This window comes from Lethenteron reissneri, chromosome 65 (assembly GCF_015708825.2).
Source record: "Lethenteron reissneri isolate LAM-NWPU_2019-01 chromosome 65, ASM1570882v1, whole genome shotgun sequence".
NCBI lineage: Eukaryota > Metazoa > Chordata > Hyperoartia > Petromyzontiformes > Petromyzontidae > Lethenteron > Lethenteron reissneri.
Genome location: NC_083843.1, coordinates 5,076,179 through 5,102,507, shown reverse-complemented (window position 1 = coordinate 5,102,507; position 26,329 = coordinate 5,076,179). Strand labels below are relative to the sequence as shown.

Below are 26,329 nucleotides of genomic sequence, written 5' to 3'. Positions count from 1 at the left end.
GGGGGGGGGTCAGACATTTGTGACGATGTGTGACGAGGGGGGGGTTTGAGAAATTGACAACACGTTCTACTTAATTAAATATACTTTTTAATAAATGTTTTCTACAACATCAGAGTGCAGCGCCACATTAAATACGCACTACAATGACAATAGTTTAAAGCGATTTGAAGCATGATTTTTTTTTGGGGGGGGGGGGGGCAGAGCTTTGTGACGTCATATTTGAGGGGGGGGTCAAAAATCGTCCAAAATCCCGTGACGTCATTTATGGACGGCCCCCAACGGGTGGTGACGTTGATTCTAAATGTGGACGAGAAAAAATGGAGTACCACGGAGAAAAAAAATACGCAGTGACCACCACGGGGAGAGAGAGACGACGCGGACTTCAAATATGCATAATATAGGTTTTGTTTGTGGGTTTGATCGCGTAAATATAAAGGTGCCGCTAAACCCGCCACCACCTGACACGGTCAACTAGTAAGGCTTGTCACGCAAACAGAACATGCCAACTCCTTACTAGTACAAAAAATATGCAGCAGGCATCATCAGGGTTAGTATTGAACCCACGACCTCCGGTATACCAGGCAAGGTAGTTAACATCTCCTAGCCACCGTGATGATGATGAGGGAGAGATGCAAACTCCAAATATACAGCAGGCATTGTCAGGGTCGCGATCGAACCCACGACCTGTACACCAGGCGAGGTTGTTAACATCTCCTAGCCGCCGTGATGATGAGAGAGAGACGCAAACTCCAAATATACAGCAGGCATCGTCAGGGTCGGACCCGAACCTACGAACTTCTGTACACCAGGCAAGGTTGTTAACATCTCTGAGCCACCGTAGTGCCCCATCCAAGAGGTCCCCAGACGCCAGGTTCTTTTCACAGCAGCTAATACTAACTCGGTGGGCTTTACCCCGTGTCTCTCCCTCCTCCCCCTGCATCTCCTTCTCTCCACGTGTCCAGTTTGTCTGGAGAAATCTGTCCCTGGTGTCTCTGCGAGACACGTGAAGAAAGAGGAGGAAGAGGAGAGACAGAGACATGGGGATGGTGGAGATGGTGCTGGTGGACGAGGTGGACCTGGAGAAGATGGTGGAGGAGGAGGTGGACTTGGAGGAGGAGACGATGGTGGAGGAGGTGGAGCTGTAAAAGTTGGACCTGGTGGAGGCGGACCTGAAGGAGAAGATGGTGGAGGTGGTGGAAATGGAGAAGTTGGAGGAGGAGGTGGTGGAGGAGCGCCTGGAAAAGTTGGAGGTGGAGCTGGGCCACTACCTCTGTGTGCGGCCGCCGCCGCAGCTGCTTCCCCCACCACCGCCTCCTCCGCCTCCTCATCATCGCTGTGGCAGAGGCTGCTGCTGCTACGGCTTCTGTCTGAGTCGGAGGCGGCCTCTCGCAGGCGCCGGCGGAAGGAGGTGGCACTGATGAGGAGGACGAGGAGGAGGACGAGGAGGAGGATAGCGGACGGGGGGGGCATCGACGCTGTCGTCGAGCTGCTGAGGAACGCCAAGAGGGTCGTGGTGCTCACGGGAGCCGGGGTGAGGGATGGAGACAGAGTGGTGGAGAGAAAGGGGGAGATGTGGATGGAGAGAGATTGGGGGGTGTGGATGGATAGAGAGATGGGAAGAGATGGGGAGAGAGATGGGGAAGGAGGAGATGGGGAGAGATGAGAAGAGATGGGGAGAGAGGAAATGATGGAGAGAGATGAGAGAGTTGTGGTGCTCACTTGAGCTGGGGTCAGTGATGGAGATCGGGAGGGAGTAGGTGGGGAGAAAGATGGATGGAGAGATGGGGGGGGAGAGAAAGATGGGGGAGATGTGGAGAGAGATGGGGGAGAAATTGGGGAAAGAGAGGGAGATGGGGAGATTGATGATTTTTCCCTGGGATCCTATGGTTTTTGCCTCCGCATGTCCAGTTTAGTTTGTAGAGTGCATGTAGTTGAGGCAAATCTACAATTAATCTTTGAGCTACGGGTAACAGGTGGGAGACCTTATGAAAGGAATCGTATCGGGAAATTGTAGAATAATTGTAGACTGGAAGAAGAGAATGAACAGAATATGGGAGGTGCCATTGTTCGAGACCGTGTAGGGGTGTGTTGTGTGTGATGGCTGAGGTGGCAGTGGCGGTGAGATTGATGGCTTTCTGGCCGGCCATCGAGCAAAGACGGTGGTCACCGCATCGTAATCATCGCGCGGCGCTTTCAAATTCGCTTCTGCGGACGTCTGGAACGCTCTTCCCTTCCGATAATAGGAAGCCACTGCTGCCACTTTTAAATCATCATCATCTCGATTGACAACCGAATTTCTTTAGAACTGCTGCTTGTTGTTGTTTAGTTTGTTGTTTAGTTTGTTGTCCTTCCCTCTGCACCTCGGATTAGCACGGTTGGCTACGTGCGGTGTGAAAGAAGTTCTACATACACGCAACTATACAAAACACTATACACTACTATACACTACACTACTATGTACTGCACTACTATACAGTAAATTTCGATTTAAAGCTTTCGTGACTGCAGGGATTCATCTTGGTTCTTTCGGTAAAGTCACGTCGAAGGGAAATAATAAAATAATGAAAATAAAACATAATAAAATAATTCTCACGACGTTTCGGCCACAACGCAAGCAGCCGTCCTCAGGTGAAGAACAGGTCTGTCGGAAAGACAGCGTCTGAATGAAACACCACCAGGCTTGGAGCGTATATTTAAGCTGGGTTGGAGGGGGAAGAGCGCCTTGACAAAAGAATTGACAAAAGAAAGACACAAAGACACACTATACAGTACACTACTATACACAACACTATATACTACACTATTATACACGACACTACTATACACTACCTCTGATTAGCATAGTTGGCTACTTCGACATACGTACAAGTCTTTTGCTGCTGGGCAGCAATAAACCCTCCCTCCCTCCTGTCCCACCACCCTCCCCAGGTCTCAGTCTCGTGTGGCATTCCGGATTTCCGGTCTCCCGGCTCCGGCCTCTTCTCCCGGATTCACGCCGAGTTCCCCGACCTGCGTGACCCCCAGGCTCTCTTCGACCTCCAGCACTTCACCTCCGATCCGCGACCTTTCTACAAGTTTGCCAGGGTCAGAGTTCACGGGGGAGCGGTGGCGCTAGCTGTGTGTGGAAGTCTCTGTGCGAGAGGGATGGAGTGAGTGTGTGAGTGAGTGTTTGAGCACTTTAGTTGATTCTCGCCATGCCTCTCCCTGTTTTTCTCAGTCTCCCTGTCTTTCTCCCCACATATCTCTCCCCCCATGTCTCTCTCCCCATGTGTCCCTCTCTCTTCCCATGTCTCCTTGTCTCTCCTTGTGTCTCCGCAAGTGTCTCTCCCCCCACGTGTCTCACCCCGTGTATCTCCCCCCATGTCTCTCTCCGCATGTCTCTCTCCCCGCGTGTCTCTCTCCCCGTGTGACTCCCCCCGTGTCTCTCTCTCTCCGTGTCTTTCTCATTGTCTCTTTCTCTCCTCTCCCTATGTGTCGCTCCCCCCACGTGTCTCACCCCGTGTATCTCCCCCCATGTCTCTCTACGCTTGTCTCTCCCCGTATGTCTCTCCCCCCGTGTGACTCCCCCGTGTCTCTCTCTCTCCGTGTCTTTCTCATTGTCTCGTTCTCTCCCTGTATGTCGCTCCTCAAACGTGTCTCACCCCGTGTATCTCCCCCCATGTCTCTCTCCGCGTGTCTCTCCCCCCGTGTCTCTCCCCCCGTGTGACTACCCCCGTGTCCCTCTCTCTCCGTGTCTTTCTCATTGTCTCTTCTCTCCCTGTGTGTCGCTCCTCACACGTCTCTCTCTCTCACAGGAGATGTTTCCTGGGCGCTTCTCTCCCTCCCTGAGTCACCGTTTCGTCGCACAGTTGGAGAAAGAGGGGCAACTGCTAAGGAACTACAGCCAGAACATCGACGGCCTGGAGACGCAGGCCGGCGTGACGCGGGTGATTCAGTGCCATGGTGAGAGACACAGAGAGACACGGGGCGAGAGAGACATGGGGAGAGAGACACGGGGAGAGAGACACGGGGAGAGAGACACGGGGAGAGAGACACGGGGAGAGAGACACGGGGAGAGAGACACGGGGAGAGAGACACGGGGAGAGAGACACGGGGAGAGAGACACGGGGAGAGAGACACGGGGAGAGAGACACTGGGAGAGAGACCCTGGGAGAGAGACCCTGGGAGAGAGACACTGGGAGAGAGACACGGGGAGAGAGACACGGGGAGAGAGACACGGGGAGAGAGACACGGGGAGAGAGACACGGGGAGAGAGACACGGGGAGAGAGACACGGGGAGAGAGACACGGGGAGAGAGGGAGAGACCCGGGGAGAGAGGGAGAGACCCGGGGAGACAGAGTTATGGGGAGAGGGATATGGAGAGAGAGACACGGGGAGAAATAAACACGGCGACATGGGCCGATTGGAGAGAAAGGCTAACTTTGTGTTTTACTGTCTCCGTCTCACCCCGTGTCTCCGTGTCTCCCCGTGTCTCCATGTCTCCCCATGTCCGTGTGTCTCCCCGTGTCTCCCCCGTGTGCCTCAGGCTCGTTTGACTGGGCCTCGTGTCTAGTTTGTGGACACAAAGTGTCAAGCGACGACATCCGCGACGACGTGGAGAGACAGGTGGGGGGGGGGGGAACAAGGGGGGGGTTTGGTGGGGGGACACTGGGGGTAGTTGGGGGGGGGTACAGAGGGGAGTCGCTGCGATTAACTCGTCACGATAATTAACGATTTTGGCAGTCCCTGTTGTGTTTACGACTCCACTCCTCAATCACCAAAAGCCACCCAGACCCCACCCCCCACATCCCCCAAACCCCCCCCTCCATTCCTCAGACTCCCATCCCCCATCACTCATTCATCCACGCACGGTCAGTGAAGGAGCGTTGCGCCAAAAGTGTGACCTCTTGCGACAGCGTCCTCTTAACTATAAACTATTTTTTTATTTTACCAGGTAAGGCCCCACTGAAATGATAGCTCAAACAAGTGGCTAATGTCATCATCATGTGGAAATTTATTGCAGCAGCCAAACACTTTAAACGCGTAGGGACATTGATTCTAAATGTCTCCCTGCCCCCCCCCCCCATCTGTGTCTCCGTCTCCCCATGCCCCCCCCACTCCATGTCTGTGCCCCCCCCCCCATTCCGTGTATCTGCCTCTCCCCGTGCCTCCCACTCCGTATCTCTGTCTCTCCACGCGCTTCCCCACTCCGTGAGGTCTGTCTCCCCGCTCCGTGTCTCTGTCTCCCCACGTGCCCCCCACTACTCCGTGTCTCCTCAGCGGGTCCCCTTGTGCCCCGTGTGCCCCCCGTCCGAGCGGGGGGCCGTGCTCAAGCCCGGGGTGATTTTCTTCGGGGAGAATCTTCCCCCCCAATTCCACCGAGCAGTTCGGAGCGACCGCGAGAGCGGCGCCGACCTCCTGCTCACCATGGGCTCCTCACTGAGAGTGAGGCCTGTGGCTCTCATACCCAGTGAGGCTTGCACAGAGACTCACTCGCACAGACTCACAGATACAGACTCACTCAGAGACTCACTCAGAGACTCACTCAGAGACTCAGAGACTCACTCAGAGATTCACTCAGTAACACAGAGACTCGGACAGAGACTCGGACAGACACTCGGACAGATACTCGCACAGAGACTCGCACAGAGACTCACAGACTCAATAAGAAATCAGAGACTCACAAAGAGACTCACTCAGAGGCTCGCACAGAGAGGGTCGCATTTACGCAGAGACTCATTCACGCAGAGACTCACACAGAGGCTCACTCGCATAGAGACTTGCGCAGAGACTCACACAGATACTCGCTCACACAGAGACTCGCATATTGACTCGCACATTGACTCACGCAGAGACTCGCGCAAAGACTCACGCAGAGACTCACGCAGAGATTCAATCAGTCACACACAGACTCGGACAGCGACTTACGCAGAGATTCACTCGCACAGACACTCAAACAGATGCACACAGAGACTCAGTCAGTCACGAAGACTCATTTGCACAGAGACTCACACAGACTCTTTCAGTCACACAAAGACTCAAGCAGACACTCACCCAGAGACTCACTCAGAGGCTCACTCAGTCACGCCGAGACTCGCTCAGTCACGCAGAGACTCAAGCAGAGACTCACGCAGAGACTCACTCACACAGAGACTCACGCAGAGACTCACTCAGTTACGCTGAGACTCGCGCAGAGACTCAGAGGCGACTCACTCAGAGACTCACAGACTCACACCTCACAGACTCACACCACAGAGACTCCCGCAGAGACTCACGCAGAGACTCACTCAGTCACACAGAGACACGCTCAGTCACAGAGAGATTCGCATTCTCACACAGAGACTCACACAGAGACTCACGCAGAGACTCACTCACTCAGGCAGAGACTCACTCAGTCACGGAGAGACTCACACAGAGACTCACTCAGTCACGGAGAGACTCGCACAGAGACTCACTCAGTCACGGAGAGACTGGCACAGAGACTGACTCAGTCACGGAGAGGCTCACACAGAGACTCACTCAGTCACGGAGAGGCTCACACAGAGACTCACTCAGTCACGGAGAGGCTCACACAGAGACTCACTCAGTCACGGAGAGGCTCACACAGAGACTCACTCAGTCACGGAGAGGCTCACACAGAGACTCACTCAGTCACGGAGAGGCTCACACAGAGACTCACTCAGTCACGGAGAGACTCGCACAGAGACTCACTCAGACAGAAACTCACACAGAGACTCTTCCCCCTCCCCCCCAACCCCTCGTTCCAGGCTGGCTGGCCCCCTGCGTGCCCCGCGTGCTCATTAACCGCGAGCCTCTCCCCCATTTTGGGGCCACCCCCTTCGACGTGGAGCTGCTGGGGGATTGTGACGCCGTGGTGGGGGAGCTCTGCCTGCGTCTGGGGGGTGCCTGGGCCCGGCTCTGCCCCCCCGGGGCGCAGACGCTTTGGCAACGGACGCACGTGGGTGGGGGGAAGCGGCGAGGCAAAGAAGCGCGGGTGGGGGGAGGGCAAGCGAGGGGGGAGGCCGCAGGAGAAGCGGCGGAAGCGGCGAAAGAATTGAGGGGAGGAACGAGGCGGGGTGGAGACGCGAGGGGGGGAGAAGCGATGGCAGCAAATGGAGAAGCGAGGGAATCAAGGGGAGCAGAAGCGAGAGACTCAATGAAAGGAGCGGCGGAATCGATTGGAGAAGCGAGAGAATCGAGGGGAGAAGCGACAGAATCGAGGAGAGAAGCGACGGAATCGAGGGGAGGAGCGACAGAATCGAGGGGAGAAGCGACAGAATCGAGTGGAGAAGCGAGGACCGAAGAAGCGGACACAAGGGGAGGAGCAGTGGAAGCGTACAGAGAAGCGAGGGAAGCGAGAGAATTGGCAGAAGCGAAGAGGAATGCGAGAGAGGGAGCAACAGAAGCATGGCGAGATGCCATAGAAACACGGAGGGAAGCAACCGAAGCAGAGGAAGAAGCAAGGGGGGAGGTGCGTAGGGAAGCGATGGAAGCATACAGAGAAGCCAGGATAGCGAGAGAAGCGATGGCAGCGCGGAGGAGAGTGGGGGGAGGAGTGGGACGAGCAGGAGACACAAGGGGAGGATCAGTGACAGGAGAAGCAGGGGGGGAAGCAGGAGGAGAAGTAGGGGGAGAAGCAAGTGGAGAAGGAGAAGCAAGGGGGGAAGCAGGAAAAGAAGAAGGAGAAGCAGGAGCAGCAAGGGGAGAAGCAGGAAAAGCAGGGGGAGAAGCAGGGGGAGAAGCAGGGGGAGAGGTAAGGGGAGAAGCAGGGGGTGAAGCAGGAGCAGCAAGGGGAGAAGCAGGAGGAGAGGTAAGGGGAGAAGCAGGCGGAGAAGCAGGCGAAGCAAGGGGAGAGGCAGGGGGAGAAGCAGGCGGAGAAGCAAGAGAAGAAGCAGGGGGAGAAGCAGGAGCAGGGGGAGAAGCAGGAGAAGCAAGGGGAGAAGCAGGAGAAGCAGGGGGAGAAGGAGAAGCAGGAGAAGCAAGGGTGGTGAAGGCCGCGAGGAGTGCGATGTTGGAAGCGGCGATGGAAGCGACGGAGGAAGCAATGGCCGAGGCCGGGGCGAGGGAAGCGGCGGCCATGATGAGCCGGAGACGGTGGAGGAGGAGAAGGAGGAGTGGGGGTGGTGCTGCCGCCCCGGTGCATTGTGGGAAGAGGGGGCAAGGGTCAGAGGCTCACGGGAAGGGGGCGGCCGTGCTGGGAGGGGGGCGCCCCCAGCCCGCTGCATTCTGGGAGGCCGATACGAGAGAGCCAATCGGCAAGCGGCTCAAAGGTACCATCATCGACACAGTCCACCCCGGTCTGATTTTGGTGTGTCTGAGTTGCCGGTCGGTGGTGCTGTGGTGGTTCACTGTCGGTGATGGTGGTTGACTGTCAGTGACCCTGTGGTGGTGGTGGTCATGATGGTGATGGTTGACTCTCGGTGACGCTGTGGTGGTCGTGGTTGTTGGTCAGTAACTCTGTAGTTGTGGTGTATGGATGTGTGTATATGTTGAACTTTTTTTTGCACCGTACATAGCCAACTGTGGTAATTGGAGGTGCGGTGTTGGTGGTGACGCTGTGATGGTGGTGTTGGTTGCTGATCAGTAACGCTGTGGTGGCTGTGAGCACTGCCATTGGAGGGAGGCCGACATCATTCGAAGGGCTGGTGACCCCCGCCACCTTCAACTCAATCACTGCTGAAACCACAGAGAAAAGATCCAAACTAAGCCTGTGCCAGAGGCCGCGGGGGCACAGGTATCCATGACGTCTCCTGGCCAAACCACATTTGGCGGAGCCAGGAGAAGGATCGCCCCACTCCCTTAGGGTTCGTCCACAAACAAGAGGAAACTACTGAGGGTGGCCACTTGGAGTGAGAATCTATATTTATGCTGGAGGAATGCGATGAGCTTTACAGCTCCGTTTCCCAGATGTCCAATTGGAGCGGGTCAGAATGTTTCAACAACAAACAATAGAGAAACACGATGGAAGCCTAGAAAAGGTAAACAAATCACTTAAACTGAAATTAAACTGTTTTCATCTTTGGTTCTTTGGGTAAAGTCACGTCTGTAGAAAAATAATTTTGAGAAAAAAAATTGTGATCTATTATTTATCTACCCATGTGACTTTCCCAAAAGAACCAAAGAGTATGGATTCCTGCAGTCACGAAAGCTTCAAATCAAGATTGTTTTCATCTTACCAGGCGAAGTCCACTGAGCGATTAACTGCAGAGGAAAGGCTGCTGCTATTCAGGAGCTAGTCCAGTACCGACTGGATCTCTGTGGAATGCAGGAGGGTCCGGTGGACTGGTTCTGGCTGTAGTCACCATGGCGTTGGACAGTCCTCCATTCGGAGCAGGAGACTGCTAAACAACAGGGAGTGGGTCTTCTGAACAAAAGAATGAAGGGGACGTGGAAGCGTGGCAGTGAGGTGTGGGAAGCTGTGAGCCCCAGGCTACTGTGGACTCTCCTCCCCATTAATGGAAGGTGAGGAATGGTGGTGGTGGTTGTTTATGCCCCCCACTGAAGATGAACATCAGTGGATGGATGCAGGCAGGGATACCTTCTATGACCTGTCAGATGTTCTCGCTAAAGTAGCCCCTCGTGATAGAAGGTGGACTTTAATGCCCGAGTGGGTCATAACACAGGCATCTGGGCTGGAGTGACTGGAGTGAAAGTATGGGCCAGATCAGCTCAATAACAACAGTAGGCCTATATAGTGACAGAAAAGCAGATGCGGATTGCTGAGGAAATGAAATCTGCCTCAGCTCACGGTCACAAATCACTTTTTAACGCACCTATCGGCATCCTTAAGGGATAGGATGGTCAACCGATCTCTGACCCCCAGGAACAGGTTTGCAGGTTTTCTGATCATTTCTGTGAGGTCTTGGCTGAGGGGAAATCCCTCATCCCAGATAACATCTTGGGGAAAGGAAGGGTTGACCCTGCTAGGACTGCCATGGCTCAAATATTGGAGGAAGTAACCAAACCCTGTGAGTGTTTGTCGAGGTGCCATCTGTTGAGGAAGTACAGAAAGCGGTCCAGAGTCTGACCAGGAAAAGCACTGGGCAGAGATGATTGCCCAAGAAAACTGCTGAGGGAGGCTGGCGTTTGCAGACTGCCCTATATTACATCATTACAACTGGCTGGACAGGTTCCTCAGGATTGCAAAGATGCCCTGTTGGACCCCTATTTAAGAAGGGGAACTGCACGGACTGTAACAACTACACGGGCATGGCAAGGATTATTCAACATCGCCTTGCCACCCCCCCCCCCCCCCATTGGCTCTGCCAGTGGGTAAGACAGGGATGTCCTCTGGCTCCTACATTATTTTATATTTGTTTCGACCACGTGGTTCGAGAAGGAGGAATTTCCATCTGGTACAGATACAATGGGAGGCTGATCGATGCCCGTGTCTGGTCACGGGGTGGCTCCCTATTGTTCAACCATGTTATGTTTGCTGTTGATCTGGTGATTGCTGTTCACTCGGAGGAGGAGTTGCTGCTGAACCTAGAGCGTGCCACTAAGAGGTGGAGCCTTACCATGAGCCCGCCAAAAACTAAGCTCCTGCCTGGGTAATTTTTGTCATAAAACACTTCACGCGCTAAATTCCCCATGAGTGATGGGGCAGTTGTGGAGAGAGTCACTGAGTTGGGCAGTGTGTTTATGACCAGACTCGGAATCAGCTGAGCGGCAATGTCTTTTTATTTAGCTGCGTAATGCTCCGTGGAAACTACCCGGTCTGTCGCTCCACACGAAGCTCTGGATTTTATTGGCCTCAGTTATGCCCTCCCTTTCTCTATGCTTGCAAAATGTGGATCCCTCTGAAGGAGAAACATATAGCCTGGCCTGCCTCTGATCCATCCTGGGTTGGATGCCGATTACGATTGTGGTTATGTTGCTGATAATTGTGGTGGTGATGATGGTGATGTGTATGATGTGATGATGGGGGGAGCTGTAGTGTATCTGTTGGCGCTACGCTGCACTACGAACCCGGCAACCCGAGTTTGATTCCCCCAGGTGGAATCGGCCTCAAATGAGCACCTGGTGTGGTGTGTAAACATCACCACTGGGGAGAGAAAGGTGGCTGGGTGTGGTACTGGCACTCCACCCCCATCGTGCATGTGCCACAGTTCCGGCCTTCATACGTGCTACTCGCTAACGGCACTTGCCCCTACAGTCTGTTAAGGGGATCTTTACTCTTTGGTTCTTTCGGTAAAGTCACGTATAAAGAGAAAATAATAAATTAAATACTAGCATACGACGTTTCGATTGCAACACAAGCAATCATCATCAGGTATAAATGAAATAGAAACACAAATCTAGTATACTTAGAAATGTAATGTAATACAACAGAGAGTCGGATACCATAACAGTCAACACCCTACCTGGTTGATTACGTTCTTCCTGAGAATGCAAATTTAATTTATTATTTTCTCTTTATACTTGACTTTACCAAAAGAACCAAAGAGCAATTCCTGCAGTCACGAAAGTTCCAAATTAAGGGGATCTTTGTTTGATGTGATATGATGGTGGTGGTGATGATGATTGCTTTAGCAGTGCCATCTCTTTAACATCACATCTTCCCCTCCCCTCTTCCAAACCTCACACCATCTCTTCACCCCACCTCTTCCCTCCACCTTGTCACCCCCATTTTCCCCACACAGAAGACGAGTTCCTCTTCATCCCTCCGAGTCGCTTCATTTTCCACGGTGCTCAGGTTTACGACGAAGACGTTGAGAATTCAGCCACGTCGTCGTCATCATCATCAAGATCATCATCACCATCTTCATCAACATCTTCCTCTCCATCTTCATCATCGCCGTCATCGCCATCGTCGTCATCGCCATCCTCAACCTCTCCAGCATCACCGCAGGCTGACATTGATGAGGTGGACCTGAGCAACTACATCTTCTCCTTGGACGAAGAGGTGGACGGGGATGACGACGACGAGGAGGGTAGTGGTGGTGAAGGTGGCAGTGATGATGAAGGGCAGGAGAGGGATCCAGAACATCGTCCCGAAGATAACGGAGCCAGCGGTGGCGGTGATGATGATTCTTAGATCGTTTGACCTTGAATTGACAAGGTGGACGAGGTGGTGGTTGGTGTGTGGGGAGGTGGAGGGGTGGGTAGGGAGGAGATGGAGGGGTGAGGGAATGGGTGGGTGGAGAGGTGGAGGGGTGTTGGCAGTTTTTTTTGGCAGATTCTCGATGGAGCCACCATCCTTTCCATCACAAATACTACCAACGCGACGAAAGAACCCCGTGTAGCCTGGAAAACACTGTATGCGAGCGCCTATGAAGGCTGGCACTGTGCACACGAGGGGGTGAGTGGCCAGCACCACGCCCGGCCGCCTATGTCTCCCTAGTGCCGATGTTTTCACACTGGACCAGGCACTCATTTTGAGGCCGAGTCGGCTTAGGGGAGGCCCAGAGCCGTTTCAGATAATCGCGATCACTGGTGTTGGTGGCCGTGAGTGGGCTTCGAACCCGGGTCTCTGCCGGGTTCGTAGTGCGGTGCATTTACTGCTGTACCAAAACCATTACCGTAAGCATCGTCACCACCACCACCACAATTACTACCGCGCGGAGTGTATGAGTGACGTCTTGTTCTGCCAGCAGTGTTTATTTTTGTACAATCAGCAAAAATCGCGATCCAATAAAAAAAACTCCACCCTGAACGCTGCTCCACTGTGTTGTTTACCTCCAATGTCGTCACTCAGCCACCGAGTACTCAAAGAGTCTCTATGTGAGTCTGTGGGTCTCTATGAGCGTCTATGGGTCTCTGTGAGTCTCTGGGTCTCTATACGAGTCTATAGGTGTCTTGATTCTGTAGGTCTCTCTTGGAGTATATATGTCTCTGAGAGCATATGTGTCTCTGAGTCTGAGAGTCTGTAGGTCTGATTATATGGGTTTCTAAGTGAGTCTATGGGTATCTGCGAGTATGTAGGTCTCTGATTATATCGGTCTCTGAGTCTGGGTCTCTGGGTATATCTGCGACTCTGTGGGTCTCTATGTGAGTCTGGGTCTCTTGAGAGTTTTAGGGGGTCAGGGTTGGACTTAGGGGATCAGGGTGTATAGCATCAGGAACTCAACCATTACAATTCCTTGCTCTCATCACACGTACACAAATATAAAGACAAAGACCCCCCTAATAGACTGTTGGCGCAAGTTCTGTTAGCGAGCAACTATGAAGGCCGACACGGCACACGAGGGGTTGGTCGCCAACACTATGCCCGGCCGCCTTTGTCTCCTCAGTGGTGAATGTTTACACACCACACCCAGTACTCATTTGAGACTGAGTTGACTTAGGTGGAGGCCCATGATCAGTTCAGATAATCGCTATCACTGGTGTTGGTGGCCGTGAGCAGGAATCGAACTTGGTTCGCTGGGTTCGTAGCACTGTAGCGCTAATCCGCTACACTATCGCTCGCACGTACACAACAGCAACAACAACTGCCATTCGCCACTAGGTGGCGGTGATGTCACCACGGCACTTGTGTCATGCTATGTGCCCTTTAAGGCCACGTGAATTGTTGAAGGCCCGCTAGCAACTTGCTGTGTTCCAACGGACGTATGCACGCGTATAAAAGGTAACCCCCCCCCAGGTAGCCCACACAGGCTGCGAGGGGGGGGGGGTAAGTGCCATTCTCAGGGTGGGGAAATTTCATAAACGGAGTCCATCTCTTGAACGCCCTTGTTGCGACCCCCGTGGGGTTGTGGAGGAAATAGTGCGCTCTTCGGACGCCTGGGCCCATCGGCCGAGGGGCCTTGATTCTGGATATTGCAACCCGTAGATCCAGGGCCTTGGCCCTCGCGAGATGGACCTCCGAAGCCTGCAACTTCTGTGCCTGGACCTCGCAACGGTGGAAGATGAGAAGCTGGGGGTCTGTAACCTTGAGCTGCAGGAGATGGAGCCCTCAATCCTGGAAGACCCCCTTGTTGCGGTGGAAGTCGGAGTGGCAGCGCTCCCGATCGCAGAGGTTTGGAAGCCGAATCTGGGACCTGTCGAAGCCCGTGGCCTGGAGCTCTCGCCGGCGGAGGAGGCTGGGACTTTGAGGCCACGGATCCCAGAGGTTGATCAGCCTCAGGTTTGGGTGGACGTGGCGGCAGCTGCGGCTGCTGCTGTAATCCTGTGTTGTGGTCGTGTCGCTTGACTCGGGGGGCTGCTACTGGTTGGAAGTCCTGGGGGGAGGATGAGGTTTCAGGCTTCAAGCCCTGAACTCCACGATTTGGGAGGACGGTGGCACTGCCCGGTCTGTACGGGAGGATGTCGTCGTAGTTATCGTCATCCTCATTCACCTGCGGCTGATCTGGGTTCGCATAGTCCTCGTCTGATGGGTCCATGTAGTCACTCGTTGGCGAAACCTGAAGAGGGGGGGTGGAGGTGGAGGGGGTGAGAAAGAAATGTTTAGAATCGATGTCACCATACGTTCAAGAGTATTTGGCCGCTGCTGTACATTTCTTCGTGACGATTGCAGCCACTTGTTTGAGCTGCTGTCGTTCGTGATGGCCAGGTGGCTTCTGAAGAAGAGCTACACAGCTCAGTGGGCCTTACCTGGTAAAATAAAAATTAATTAGTTTATTTTAGTTTCATGTCAGGAGGAGAAGCCTGTGGGGGAGCTTTGTACGTGGCCTAGTGTGTGGTGTTCTCTCACCTTAACACTGTATTTATTTTGAATGTAACATCACCTCCACTCAAGGGGGGTATCAAAACATTGTACACTGAAATGAAATGCAAAGACAATAAAATTACGTTCAAGTAAAAGCCAATGAGAAAATAGTGAGTGTCGCACTCCCTCCTAAACACACACTGATAAGGGAAAAACAATTAAACATAATAAAATAATTCTCACGACGTTTCAGCCACAACGCAAGCAGCCGTCCTGAGGTGAAGAACAGGTCTGCCAGAAAGACATTCAGACGCTGTCTTCCACAGGTCTGTCGGGAAGACAGCGTCTGAATGTCTTTCCGGCAGACCTGTTCTTCACCTCAGGACGGCTGCTTGCGTTGTGACCGAAACGTCGTGAGAATTATTTTATTATGTTACATTTATTATTATTATTTTATTATTTCCCTTCTACGTGACTTTACCGAAACAACCAAGAAGATGAATCCCTGCAGTCACGAAAGCTTTAAATCGAAATTTAACACACTGATAACTCGTTCGTGTGCCGGATCACAACCGGCGAGGCATTCCAGATCCTTTGGGCAACACTTGAGAAGGCGTGACACCCCCCCCCCCCCCCCCCAGCGTCGAGCGCAAGAGCCGAGGCTGGGGGAGAGGAGGTCCTGCTCTGCAGAGCGTAGTGGATAAATCGCATGGGGCCCTCTATAAATGACGTCACGCGATTTTGGACGATTTTTGACCCCCTCGTCACACGGCATCACAAAAAGTCAGACCCCCCCTCAAATATGACGTCACAAAGCTCTGCCCCCCCCCCCCAAAAAAAAAACATGCTTCAAATCGCTTTAAACTATTGTCATTGTAGTGCGTATTTAATGTGGCGCTGCACTCTGATGTTGTAGGAGAAAACATTTATTAACAAGTCTATTTAATTAAGTAGAACGTGTCTATATTTATTTAGAGTTGCGCATTTCCATGTGACGTCACATTTCTCAACTCCCCCCCCCTCGTCACACATCGTCACAAATGTCTGACCCCCCCCCCCTAGGTGCATGACGTCATTTATGGACGGCCCCTATGACAGATCAGTCGGGTCCGCAGGTATATTTGTCCAAGAACATGCAGAGCTTCATAGACCACCTGGGAACCGCTGCTCTGTGTCCTTGCGACGTATCTGACTTTTTCGTGGGTCGCCTCTTGTCCTTCCTCCTCCTGTAGGAAGTGGGGGGGTGGAAATGTTAAGCTACAGCAAGTAGGATACAGCCTGGCAGCCTGGCCTCCCATTGCCAGGCTGGGGTGGTGGAGGTGGTGGTGGATAGTTGAGTTTGTGGCTGACTGCGTGATTGGTAATGCATGTATGTGTGTTGAACGTCTTTGGCACCGTACGTAGATATACGCAGTTCTAAAGAAATTAGTTTTCACTCGAGATGTGAAAGTGAATAGCTCCAGTGGCTTTCTAATATCGGAAGGAAGAGCGTTCCAGACGGCCGGGTGAGTGGGCGGGTGAGTGGGCGGATGAGTGCGTGACTCTCACAGGAGGGGGCTTGGAGGTTATGCGTGCACACCGGCCACGCAGGAGAAGATAGCAGAGCACGGAGCTCACAGCCAGCAGTGGCAGCCCCAATCCAAGGCCCAGACCCAGGCCCAGCGGCAGCAGCTGGAGGCCACACAGACTTAGCACTGAGACCTACAAACTCAACACTGCACCATAGACTCAACATTGAGACCCATATACTCAACACTGCCCATGGATTCTACACTGAGACCCATATACTCAACACTGCCCATGGATTCTCCACTGCCTATATACTCAACACTGCCACCCATAGATTCAATCCGGCCCGTAGACTCAACACTGTGTGTACCGTAGACTCAACACTGAGACCCATGGACTCAACACTGCTCATATATTCAACACTGCCCATCGACTCAACACTGAGATCCATACACTCAACACTACACCCAGAGCACTGACCGATATACAGCTGTTGCTGCTGTTGGCAGGGGCCACGTAAGCGGTTGGGGTATGCGAATCTGTGGGGGCAGAGGTCCAATTGGTGGAGTTGGCCGTGTACCAGGACGGAGAGAAGGTGGTTGCGCCTCCAGGGCAGATTTTGGCCTGTGGGGAGAGAAAGTGATACACCCACTCACCCACCCACCCACTCACTCACCCAATCACCCACTCACTCACCCACTCACTCACCCACTCACTCACCCACTCACTCACCCACTCAATCACTAACTCACCCAATCACCCACTCACCCACCCACTCAATCACTAACTCACCCACCCACTCACATGCTCACCCACCCACTCACATGCTCACCCACTCAATCACTCACTCACACACTCACCCACTCAATCACTAACTCACCCACCCACTCACATGCTCACCCACTCAATCACCCACTCACTCACACACCCACCCACTCAATCACTCACCCACTCAGTCACTGTCTCACCCACCAAATCACCCACTCACAAACTCACCAATTTAATCACCCATTCACCCACTCAATCACCCACTCAATCACTGACTCACCCACCCACTCAATCACCCACTCAATCACCCACTCAATCACTGACTCACCCACCCACTCAATCACTAACCCACTTATCCACTCACCCATTCACTCACTCACCCACTCAGTCACTGTCTCACCCACCAAATAACCCACTCACAAACTCACCAATTTAATCACCCACTCACCCACTCAATCACCCACTCAATCACTGACTCACCCACCCACTCAATCACGCAACTTTCCCACCTATGCAGTCGCACACATACCCATTATCTCACCCACTCCACCACCCACTCACTCATACACCTACCCATACACCCACCCACGCACGCACGCACTCACTGACTCACCAATTATTTCACCCACTTACTCACCTACTCACTCACCCACTCACTCACCTACTCACATACTCACCCACTCACCCACCCACTCACACACCCACTCATCCACATACCCAACCATCCACTGACCCACCCACTCACATACCCATTCACTCACTCACCCACTCGCTTACCCACCCACTAACCCACTCACTCACTTACCCACCCACCCACTCACCTACCCACCGACTGACCCAACCACCCACTCACTCACCCACACACCCACTTACTCAACCAACAACAAAAACATAAATTTCCCACTAAGTGGAGGTTCCGTCACGAGAGTGTTTGTGCCCAGATATGTGCAATTTGAGACAACGTGAAGTTTAATAGACTCGCTGGCAGGTCACGGTATTGAATTAGTTGAGATGATTGGCAGATGCACCACCTGTGCCAACTCTCTGCGTTTTAGCTTCCTGGTGCTCCGCTCGTTGTTGTGAGCGTCACTCCTCTGCCCTCCGTTGTTGCTGGAGGGCGCCTGCCTACAACTGCCCAATAGCGTCCTTCACAAGCTTCCTCCATAGAGAGTGATCTTGACACCGCTGGTACCAGTCATTGGGAAGTCCGCTCAGCTCCACATCCTCCTGTATAGCGTTAGACTATCTTTTCTCCAGTCCGTGTCACCCACGCACACACTCACTCACTCACCCACTCACTCACCCATCCACCCACCCACATATGCATTTATCCTGTCACATCATTACCAATGTGTTGATCATAACCACCACCACCACCATCATCTTCATCTTCACCATTGTCAGAGCTCTGGTGGTGATGAACAACATCATTATCATTACTATCATCATGAATATCATCATCAACATCATCCATTATCACTATCATCATTAACATCATAAACATCATCATCAACATAATCTATATCATCATCAACATCATCATCAGAACCAGATAAAGTCCGCTACTGTTATGCAATATTCCTAGACCTGTCAAAAGCCTTTGATATTGTTAACCATGATATTCTACCCGCGGTCAAATGAAACGTTCATACGGTACAATAAACTGGTTTGAGAGTTACCTATCAGGCCATTCTCAAAAGGTACAGAGTTTTGGCATTGTTATGCTCGTCTCGGGCAAATCTTTATACGAAGTCAAACAAAATCTCCCACACGATTTCTACTTAATGCCATGTCAATTGTCATCACGACCATTGCTCCTGAATTAACGGGGGCAATTGAATCCCAAAAATAAACTCCAAGATCGTGCTCCTTCAAACCAAAATCCGGTATCATTGCATCTCCCCTATTACAGATATCATACACCACATCATTGAACAAACAGAGTGCTTCAAATGCTTGGGTTTACTGAATCAAATCTTACAGGGCTTCCCAATGTTGTCTAAAAAAAATAGGGTTTCTATACAGAAACAAATACTGTACAGTTTTCCCATTCGATTGCACCTGCAAATTGTGGAAGCTGTCATTCTCCCACTGATTGACTACTGTGACACCAATCAGCTACGAATGAATTATTAAACAGACTAAACCCACTTTGATCATTATGATCTTCGATGTTCACTGGATGTGCCATACAGGACCCACTAATGTGACCTTTACTTAAAATCCAATCTCATATCACTTGATGGAACAAGAATTTTACATTGGGCCCTGTTAATCCATAAAATACTTCTCGGCAAATCTGCACTATATACTTAGCTAATTCATTAACCCCATTGTCAAACCGAAGACGTCCATCTAATTGCCCTTTGACTATCCCTAGAACACAAATTGGAATGGGTGACAAAGTCAGTTATAAGTAAGGTTTAGCGACCAATATTATTATTCGTAATAAAGCATTTTTTTTGGAGGGGGAGGGGTTAGATCACGTTAAAAAGTCAATGCCAGTACCAACGTTTTGGAACAACCTAGTTACCTCCCTAAACATCGTAAATATTCCTTAAACAATTTTAATCCCCGAAACAGAGAATAAGTGCGCGATACAGCAGCTATTTGGTATCTTGAACCTCAACCCCTGTGTCGTCGATCGTTAAAGTTCAAAGTGCAATGCATTCCATCGAGGGACTTGTGTGTTGTTTGTCTTGGTGTGGTCTGGTGCTGCTGTTGTTCTTTTGCTGCCGTGCCGCAAGCTTGCACTTGGGGTACGGCGAATTTGCAGGAAGGCATTTACTCGTGCAATTTGTACTTCAATCTTTTATCAATAGTTTATTTATTTGTTTAAATGCGTAGTAGGGCTTTAGAGATCAATATCCATACGAATTGCTTTTTTTCAATTAGATTTCGTAAACGCATATTTTCTTATAACTGTTAAGAACATCTTAACAGTTAAGAACATCTTAACAGTTACATGGGACTATCGTTTTTAATTGAAAAAGAACAGATAATATACTGTAACATGATAACAAATGTATGTTAATAGCTTCAAAAAGTCAAAGTCTCCACTTGTTCGCCATCATTGTCAACACATGCCTGGAATATTCTCAAGGTGGTCGCCAGAGCCTCGAGGCACATTTCTCGTGGTATTGTTGCAAATTCTCGGAAGTGTTCACATTTTTTTTAAGCACCCTGTGTAAATGTGTCGTTAAACGCCGCCACAACCACCACCCGACACAGCCAATCGATAAAGGTTTGTCACGTAAACAAAACGTGGTGCTAACTAGTTTACTAGTTCGGCACGAAACTGGTTGTTGTGTGTTGGAGAGTTAAACTCACACCAACATTTTACACATTCCAATAATTGTGACGTTTTACTGGTGATTACAAGAACACTACGCTCCCCACCCCCCTCCCGATGCTCAGTCACGTTTCCGCTTCTTTGCCCTCCTGGCTCCCCTCCATGGAATAAACTCCCACTCCACGTCAAACAGGCAACTTCACTCATCAGTTTTAGTTCCTCCCTTATATCTCATCTCAATAGCATATTCTCGTCCTTAAAACCTTAACCATTCTTTGCCTTTCTAACCGCGCTAGCCCTCCCTTTCCCTATCACCACCCTTCCTTACCATACTCCCCCTTCTCACCTCCTAACCTCATCCCTCTCTCTCCCTCTCCCTATCATCACCCTTCCTTGTCAAACCTTCCCCTCCCTAACAATAAAATCGCATCCGTTTCCCCCATCAGCCAATAACAAATATACAATTCATCTTCTTGGTTCTTTCGGTAAAGTCACGTAGAAGGCAAGTAATAAAATAATAAAAATAAAACATAATAAAATAATTCTCAGGTGAAGACCAGGTCTGTCGGGGAGGACGGCTGCTTGCGTTGTGGCCGAAACGTCGTGAGAATTATTTTATTATGTTTTATTTTTATTATTTTATTACTTCCCTTCTACGTGACTTTACCGAAAGAACCAAGAAGATGAATCCCTGCAGTCACGAAAGCTTTAAATCGAAAAATATACAATTTTTTATTCTTGTAAAGTGCTCTGACAAAAGCGCAATATAAAATCCTAGATTAGATAAGAAGAAGAACAACAATAACAACCTGCAGCTTCATCAGGGTGATTATCCAGAATGGTGAATAAGGCTTTCCGTTTCGGTCTTAAATAAAATGTACAGTCGACCCTCAATTATCCACTAAAATGGCGGGGAGGATGGCCGCGGATAATTCAAATATCGCGGATCTCTTAAAACGAAAACTGACAATTGACCGATCAGTGATAATAACACTTTCTTGACCCCCGCCCTGCAGAAGACTCGGCCCACTGAGTGGATGATAGAAGCAGAGCCACGCCAATCAACATCCATCAAACTCCGCCCCACTGTTGTAAAGATATTGCAACTACTGTACTGTGGAGGCGATCTCGTGGGTTTCGGATTAGCTGTAGCAACACATTTGTTCGCTTTAAGCACCATGTGACTTCTAATACACATTTCCCAGAATAACAACGTGTAACAATGTTTTTAGCTTATTAATTTGGGCTGAAGGGAAGATCCATGAGTTATTAATTTATGTCGAAATCTCAGGTGCGTGGTTAGTCCGGAAATCGGATAAACCACACGTGGATAATCGAGAGTCCCCTGTATTTGTCTTGATTTAGTTATTTTCTCGCTTCTCGATACCTATCGCTCATCTTGCTCTTCTTATGTCGTTCTTTTTATCGCGTTTGTTGGTGTAACTACCCCCCTGTCCCGATAGGACGTCTGTGGAAATCAAGAGTTTCATAGCTCATCGGATTTCTTCCTCCAAGATACATAACGATTCTGATTTAAACTTTTTTTTATTTCACCAGGTACGGCCTCACTGAGCTATGTAACTATTTTTCAGAAGCGACCTGATAGCTGCTCAAAGAATTGGCATATCATGTGGGCATATATAGCAGCCGGAGGACCTGGACACAAATCTACACGACCATGGGGAGAGAGAGACACCTTAAACTACAACTATACAGCAGGTGTCAGGGTCGGGATCGAACCCACCACTTTCTGTATACCAAGCAAGGTAGTTAACATATCACAATCACGTAGTGTCCAAAAGAGTGGGATTCGAGCCCGGGCAGCCGGTGTTCAAAGGCCACAAATGTTACCACTGCGCCAAACAAGCGTTGTGCTTGATTTAGTGGTAGGGGTAGGGTAAGGGTTAGATTATGGATAGGGTAGGGGTAAAGTTGGGGTAGGGGTAGCATAGGGGTAAAGGTATGGAAGGGGTAAGGCTAGGGGTAGGGTAGGAGTCGAGTATGGATATGATAGAGGTAGGTTAGGGATAGAAAAGGAGTAGAATAGGGGCATGCACGTATGTACGTTCTTTGTATCGCGTTTGTTGGTGTACGTAGCCAACCGTGCTAATCGGAGGTGCGGGTTAGGGCTTGGGTTAGTGTTTGGGGTAGGGCAGAGTTCGAGTGTTATTTGTGCCGGGTCCATTTACAGCTGTAATCCTGAGTTAAATATTAACCAGATGGGGTTTCACCACGGTATGTCATATACACCTGTCCCCCTGGGCTCTGGCATACGGATTTTTAAATCCTTTATATTAAGTTCGCTTGCTTGCTTTGGACCGTGCAAATCTTTCGGTCGTTTTTTAACCCACTTCCCGTGATCCAATCGAGCTGACATTTTCCACACAGACTCGTTGTGCGTGACAATTAATGTTCGTGAAATTTTTTTCCAAAATTTTACACTTTTTAGGACAAAAATATTATATTTAATTACCAATTGCTTAATGGTGCAATGCAATCATCAAATCCATAGGTGGCAGCCATCTCAAGCCAGAGGACGAGAGGACTCTAGCCGCCACGCATATAAATGATTTATAGTGAAAAACTTAGTTTTTACGGGTTATACTTATTTCGGATTATTTTGCTGCGTATGTGTGTATGTATGCTTAAGCGGTAGTGTAAGCGGTTTGTGCGCTCCACTACGAACCCAGTGACCCGAGTTCGATTCCCACTCATGGCCACTACCACCAGTGATAGCGATTATCTGAATCGGACCTGGGCCTCCCCTAGGTCCGCTCAGCCAAAACAATTAGTACCTGGTGCAGTGGCCGGGGCGCGGTTTTGGCCACCCATCCCTCGTGTGCCACAGCACCGGCTTTCATAGGCGCTGCTACTCACTAACAGCACTTTACACACCGCACCAGGTACTCATTTGAGGCTGAGTCGACCTGGGGGAGGCCCAGGACCGGTTCAGGTGATAATCACCGATGGTGGTGGTAGCCGTGAACGGGAATCGAACTCGGATCTGGGGTTGTAGTATGGAGTACAGCGCGTTGGTATTCACTGCACGACCGCTCCCCCAGAATCATAATCGGAATATTTATTTATACTGCAGGAGGAATCTGATGAGTTACAAAGCAGTTTTTTTCACAGATGTAACGTTCTTATCACGGGATATAAAACGTTACAACAACACACACAACACACAAACACTATAGTAGTTCAAAGTACAAGGAAAGGTAAACAAATCACCCAAACACCTACACATACAACGAATCCACCCCCATCCTACCAGGCAAAGCCCACTGAGGCATTAACTTATTTTTCAGAAGTGACCTGGCCACAAAAAATAACTCAACGATGTGGCTTATCATGTGCAAATTTATAGCAGCAAACTAATCTAAATAATCTTAACCACACACTCCAAGGCCACGTGAAGTGTTGAAGGCTTGCTAAAGGAGATCACTGGATAGACCCAGCAGGTGCCATGGGTTGACTGTCTGAGATGACTGGCAGATGCACCAACTGTGCCAACTTGGTGTGCATCAGCATCGCTCCTCTGTCCTCCGTTGTTGTTGGAGGGCGACTGCTTCCAACTCCCCAGTAGCGTCCTTCACGAGCCTCATCCAAAGAGGCCGATCTTAACACTGCTGGTACCAGTGATTTGCAAGTCCACTCTGCTCTACATCCTTCTGTACCACATCAGTCCATATCTTCTCTAGCCCGTGCCACGCACATTTAGCCCTTCTATTCGGCCAAACAGAAACTGATTGGGCATGCGTTGGCTGGGCATGCTGGCTACATGACCCAGCCAACGCAGCCTTGCCTGTCGGAGGAGCTCACAGATGGTAGTGTCCAGGTCTTTCGAGGATTTGTGAGCTCTTCACAATCCAGCCTGGAGGTTAAACCCAGGATGGATCGCAGGCAGTCCAGCCTGAATATTTCTAACCGGCACAGATCTTCACCCTTTACAGGGCTCCACGTTTTACAAGCTTACCGAAGGGAGGGCATGACTCTGACCTGGACAACCGGAAGCTTCCTGTGGACTGACAGGCCAGGTGGCTTCCACACAGAATTACACAGCTGATGATAAAGTAAGGTCACTCGACCGATTCGGAGTGAGACCTGTTGAATCGGAGCGGATCATAATCACACTGCCCAAGTATGGAAACCTCGCCACTCTCTTCAGAACTGCCCCATCAATCTCAAAAACTAATACTAAACGATGAAAACATAAGAAAAGGCTTTAACCTTTCTGGCAATTAAACAGAAGGTGTAAAGATGTTCAAACACCAAATAGAAACCTATTGCAAGGCATCATCAAGTCTGCATTAACCACCCATACTTGTGGCAAAACATACATACAAATATGCTCTGATATTATATGCATTGTATTTGAAATTGATCGGCCTACGCCAGGACAGCCTTCTTTATGGGTAATCTAAACTACGTTGTATTTTCCCAGGTAAGGCCCACTGAGCTATATATCTCCTTTTCAGAAGTGACCTGGCCACAAATGATAGCTCAACGAAGTGGCTTATTATATGTACATGTATAGCAGCCAAACACTCTATAAACGCTTGTTTCTAAATGTGGAGGGGAAAACCGGACGACCCGGAGAAAAATACACATGACCACAGGGATAACATACAAACTCCACATATTCAGGCATCAGGATCAGGATCGAACCCACGACGACCTCTTGTTTTCCAAACGTGGTAATTAACATTTCTCCATCTTGGCGAGTGGAGCGGGTGGAGTGTTTATTGACACAAAATACCGAGGCAGGTGCTTAGTTTTTGGTGGGGCTGATGGTAAGGCTGCACCTCTCAGTAGCACACTCCAGATTCAACAGCAGGGCCTCCAGATCATCAAAATACATGACATGGTTGACCAATAGAGAGCTGTCCTAGGACTGCACCTGTGCATCGATCAGCCTCCTACGGTATCTGTACCAGATGGAAATGCTTCTGGTATAAGCTATGGAAAGCATCTGGAACTACGCGGTAAAATAAAATGTTAAATAATGTAGGAGCCAGAGGACATCCCTGACTCCCGGTCACGCAGATCCCCCGCACCATCATAAATTATTCTGGGCAGAGAGTCACACACACTAACACACACTCTCACTCGGGTACCTGTTGCGTCGCAGTCTTTAGACGCCAGAACAGTTTGCTCCTATTAAGGGGCAGGTGGATTCTACTAAAATGCCATCACTCGGTCTCCCTCATTCTCTCCTGTCTCCTCCGTCTGTCCTCTCTTCCTTGTCTGTCTTACTGACACTAATATCTGCACTTTAGACCTCTCCCCCCCCCCTCTCACCTCTCTCACTCTTCCTTCTTTCTCTCCTCCCTCCCCTTTCTCTCCCCCACCTCCTATACCTCTCTCTCTCTCTCGTCTCACTGGCTCTATTCTATGCACTTTGCACCTTCGCTTTTTAATTATGCAAATCAGCCAGCCGGAGATAAACCAACTCCTCACCTAAGCAACAGCGTTGGCTGGGCATGCGGGCTACATCACCCAGCCAACGCAGCCTTGCCTGCTGAAAGAGCTCATCGATGGGATTGTGTCCAGATTTTTCAAGGATTTGTGAGCTTCTCACACAATCCAACCTGGTTAAATCCAGGATGGATCGTTGGCAAGTCAAGCTAAATGTTTCTAACCGAGAAAGATGTTCCATTAGGGGGGTCCATGTTTCGGAAGCATAGTAAAGGTAAGTCATGACTATGGCCGAGAAGACGCGAAGCTTAGTGTAGAGCAACAGACCAGGTAACTTCCACACAGCATTACGCAGCTAATGAAAATATAATGCCGCTCGACTGATTCGGAGTGAGAGCTCTGCTGTCAAACCAAAGCAGGTCATGAGCACACTGCCCAGGTATGGAAACCTCTCCACTCTCTCCATAAATACCACATCACCAATGAGGAGTTGAGGGAGGGGGGTGTTTGATGGCATAAAATACCCAGGGAGGTGCTTCATTTTGGAGGGCATGATGCTAAGTCCCCACCTCTTAGTACCACGCTCCAGGGTCAGTAGCAGCGCCTCCAACTCATTTTATGAGTGAGCAGCAATCACCAGAGCATCAGCATATAAAACATGGTTTATCAATCCGGAGCCATTCATCAACCACACCCAGGCATCGATCAGCCTCCCATTGTATCTGTACCATATGGATATTTCTCCGGTACAGCCATGGAAGGTTTCTTGAACAATG

General features: G+C 50.4%; 4 protein-coding genes across 7 annotated transcripts in view; 3 read left to right on the top strand and 1 right to left on the bottom strand.

Moving 5' to 3' along the window:
• Nucleotides 1-26,329, top strand: part of LOC133359397 (basic salivary proline-rich protein 2-like) — a 248,246-nt gene that overhangs the window by 182,267 nt on the left and 39,650 nt on the right. The gene's annotated exons all lie outside the window — the stretch shown is intronic.
• LOC133359446 (NAD-dependent protein deacetylase sirtuin-1-like) lies at nucleotides 1,150-7,970 on the top strand. Its single transcript, XM_061577856.1, has 7 exons — nucleotides 1,150-1,531; nucleotides 2,929-3,084; nucleotides 3,795-3,942; nucleotides 4,526-4,605; nucleotides 5,260-5,449; nucleotides 6,747-6,937; nucleotides 7,833-7,970. Exons 1-7 carry the CDS (start codon nucleotides 1,418-1,420, stop codon nucleotides 7,968-7,970), a joined length of 1,017 nt encoding a protein of 338 aa, XP_061433840.1. The 5' UTR covers nucleotides 1,150-1,417.
• On the top strand, nucleotides 7,866-12,032 carry LOC133359624 (uncharacterized). 2 transcript variants are annotated; one of them, XM_061578095.1, is made up of 2 exons: nucleotides 7,866-8,249; nucleotides 11,622-12,032. In XM_061578095.1, the coding sequence occupies exons 1-2, from the start codon at nucleotides 7,988-7,990 to the stop codon at nucleotides 12,014-12,016; spliced, it is 657 nt and encodes a 218-aa protein (XP_061434079.1). In that variant the 5' UTR covers nucleotides 7,866-7,987; the 3' UTR covers nucleotides 12,017-12,032. The 2 variants fall into 2 exon arrangements, with proteins under 2 accessions (XP_061434079.1, XP_061434080.1); XM_061578096.1 differs by lacking the exon at nucleotides 7,866-8,249 and adding an exon at nucleotides 8,259-9,441.
• On the bottom strand, nucleotides 12,102-25,394 carry LOC133359405 (basic salivary proline-rich protein 3-like). Of its 2 annotated transcripts, XM_061577818.1 has the most exons (6): nucleotides 25,253-25,394; nucleotides 18,191-18,251; nucleotides 16,556-16,699; nucleotides 16,115-16,237; nucleotides 15,721-15,792; nucleotides 12,102-14,321 (listed from the first exon to the last, which is right to left on the bottom strand). In XM_061577818.1, the coding sequence occupies exons 2-6, from the start codon at nucleotides 18,239-18,241 to the stop codon at nucleotides 13,605-13,607; spliced, it is 1,107 nt and encodes a 368-aa protein (XP_061433802.1). In that variant the 5' UTR covers nucleotides 18,242-18,251; nucleotides 25,253-25,394; the 3' UTR covers nucleotides 12,102-13,604. The 2 variants fall into 2 exon arrangements, with proteins under 2 accessions (XP_061433802.1, XP_061433803.1); XM_061577819.1 differs by lacking the exon at nucleotides 16,115-16,237.